This window comes from Condylura cristata, unplaced genomic scaffold (genome assembly GCF_000260355.1).
Source record: "Condylura cristata isolate star-nosed mole 26May11 unplaced genomic scaffold, ConCri1.0 scaffold00043, whole genome shotgun sequence".
Taxonomy (NCBI): Eukaryota; Metazoa; Chordata; class Mammalia; order Eulipotyphla; family Talpidae; genus Condylura; species Condylura cristata.
The window spans coordinates 13,334-15,997 of record NW_004567144.1 but is presented as its reverse complement, the minus strand read 5'-3'; the positions used below and the strand labels follow the sequence as shown (position 1 = coordinate 15,997).

Below are 2,664 nucleotides of genomic sequence, written 5' to 3'. Positions count from 1 at the left end.
TCGATCTGCCTGTTCTGCTTCCCGCTCTGTCTCTGGTTAATCATCTCACCCTCCGCATCTCTGGCCTGTACCCCAGTTCTGTATGAATAAATAAATAAATCTTTAAAAAAAAAGATGCAAGTTGTGATGACATTAAAAAGAAAATGAATATTCAAAAAATTGCACAAATCATGAAACTAAATAAGGATTTAAATGCATCTATTGGCGTATGTATCTATGGTAAAAAATAAGAAAAAAAACAAATACTAAATTTCAGACAGCACTAAATTTTAGAGAAGGTGGGAAGAAAAAGGGATAGGGAAAAAGGGATAGAGAAAAAGGGATAGATATATTAGCGGCTTCAGCTCTATTCACAAAGGATAAATATGCTTTTTATATATGTTGTATAAGTTTAAAATATTTCATTCAAAACAACCACCTCTGTGAATGCATCCTGCACACACACTCACTCATCTTTACTCTAAATGCTGCTGATAGAATATTTTTTTTAATTATAGAAATGTGAAAGTGCTGAATTTTATTCCCTTAGTTCTTCCATGCCATTTTGTAAAAAACAAACAAAAAGAAAGATAACTTTCCTAAAAGAAACAGCTCAACTACCCGCAGGAATAAACGTGACTCTTGTGAATGCTCCGTCTGAAGAAGCCCTTGCACCCATCACAGCTGGATGCTCCATAATGATTTCCAGTTGCTCTGTCCCCACATATAGCACATAGACATTTGACGCTGTTGTCTGCAGTGTTCATATTTGTGGTTTCGGAGGCAGAATTATCTGTTAAAAAAAGTAATATTAGAGTTCAAGTTACTAATAGGCATTTTTAAAATTTGAGCTGTCCTCCATAGGCTCAGAACAGTCAATTTCTTGGACGTTCCATCAATTGTCTTTTTTAAAAGATTTTATTTATGCATACACAGCTGGGATACAGGCCAGAGGTGCAATGGCGGGGAGAGGATTCACATAAGGCAGAGTGGGGAGCAGAACAGGCAGACTGACGAAGTACACTGCTGAGGGAGCAGCGGGCGGGTCAGGAGAGGTGTTCCACGCCATTTGGATCACCTCCGGGGTGGGGATTGAACTCATACTGAAGTGGCTTTAGCGTCTCAGTGCTGAGCTTTAACCCGCTGCTCTGCCAGGGAGGGCCCTCAGTTGTCTCTTTAACCACTGGCTTCCCTGCCTGTTTGCATTCCAACTTCCCACTTACATTCCTGATGATTAAAAAATGGGAAATAGTAAGACTCGAAATCCCAAGTATTCTCTTTTTCAAAGGAAGTTCATGAAGTTCCATGATATTAAATATCATATATATATATATAGAAATAGCCACAGATTTTTATCTCTAGTTCTGTCTCCCATGGCTATCATTCTGAAATGCAAAAAAAAAAAATATTTAGTTAAAAACTTCAAATTTAATGGGAATTGAAAGTTAGAGCTATTTCCAAAAGCATGAATCAACTTGAGGTGATTTATGTTAAGTGAAATAAGTGATAAAGTCAAACACCATATGATTTTAATTATGTGAAGAATTTATTGTGTATGTGTGTGTGTGTGTGTTGCATCATTCTTTATTTTGTACATTTTTCATGTATGTTGTAATCCCCATGGACTTTCCACCACCAATTCACCCATCTGCCATCACCTTAGTCCTATGCACTCTTTCCATCCCAGTTTTGATCCTGTTCCCCCTCCACTCACATAGATGTCTATATAAACTATAGGTTTATAGTTGTTTGTTGATTTTCACTCTTACTTTATTATAGTTGCTTTTTTTCCTGATCCCTTACACTTTTGCTATGAATGAAACTATTTTTCCTTTTCCTTCTGACTTATTTCACTAAATGATCCCTATGTGATAACACAAAAGGAAATAAAAGCAAATCGTTAGACTGACAACAAAATGATATTATTGGAAGGGAGAGATATGGAGGATGGGAGAGGCAGGTAGGGGGAGATAAGTATGATAATGGTAAATGAACCTAGTCCTAAAACTTAGGTATTTTTATAAGCCAAAGCTACCTCAATTACAAAGAAAAAAAAGTATCAGAACCAGAACTCTTTCTCCAATTAACTTGCTATTCCTTCAGTCTCTCCTAAGTCAGTCAATGGTACGATCCAACACCTAAATTCATTATTCTAGAGTCTTCAAAGAATTCTCTCCATCCAACCATAAGGCCATATTTAAAATACATAAGAAATACAAAAGTATATATGTGCATGTCTATATTACACTTTCAGTATGGGGGAGCTTTATATACCAGTCATAAACATTCCCCAGGATTGTAATTTTCTCCCATTGCCAGAGACTTCTATCTAATAATCTAATTCATCCCTTGCTACCCTACTGCTTATTACCCCACATTTATCTTGGCATAAGAAGTCCACACCAATCCACCCATCTATATCTAAGCATTAATTAACACATCCATGTTACCAGGTACTGTAAAACCCGGGAGAATAAAGACCTTCCTTTCATCCCTCTGATCCAATTATTCTGATAATACTTTGTCATTTTGTTCACTATCCCTCAGCAAAGTTGCCTTTTATCCCCTTGAAGTAAATTTCAACTTTAGATCCTTATACTTGCTGTTCCTTCTGCCTGGAAAGAACTTCTCTTATTCAGGAATTTCTTCTGTCAGGTTTCTGGTGAAATCTCATATTTACTGTGA

The 2,664-nt window shown here is 36.6% G+C and overlaps 1 protein-coding gene across 1 annotated transcript in view; it reads right to left on the bottom strand.

Moving 5' to 3' along the window:
• LOC101631625 (hepatocyte nuclear factor 4-gamma-like) overlaps window positions 1-2,664 on the bottom strand; it is a 20,557-nt gene that overhangs the window by 15,595 nt on the left and 2,298 nt on the right. Inside the window, exon 2 of the mRNA XM_004694425.2 lies at window positions 601-772. Within this exon, the coding sequence (XP_004694482.2) occupies window positions 601-772 (172 nt within the window). The remainder of the gene's footprint in view (window positions 1-600; window positions 773-2,664) is intronic.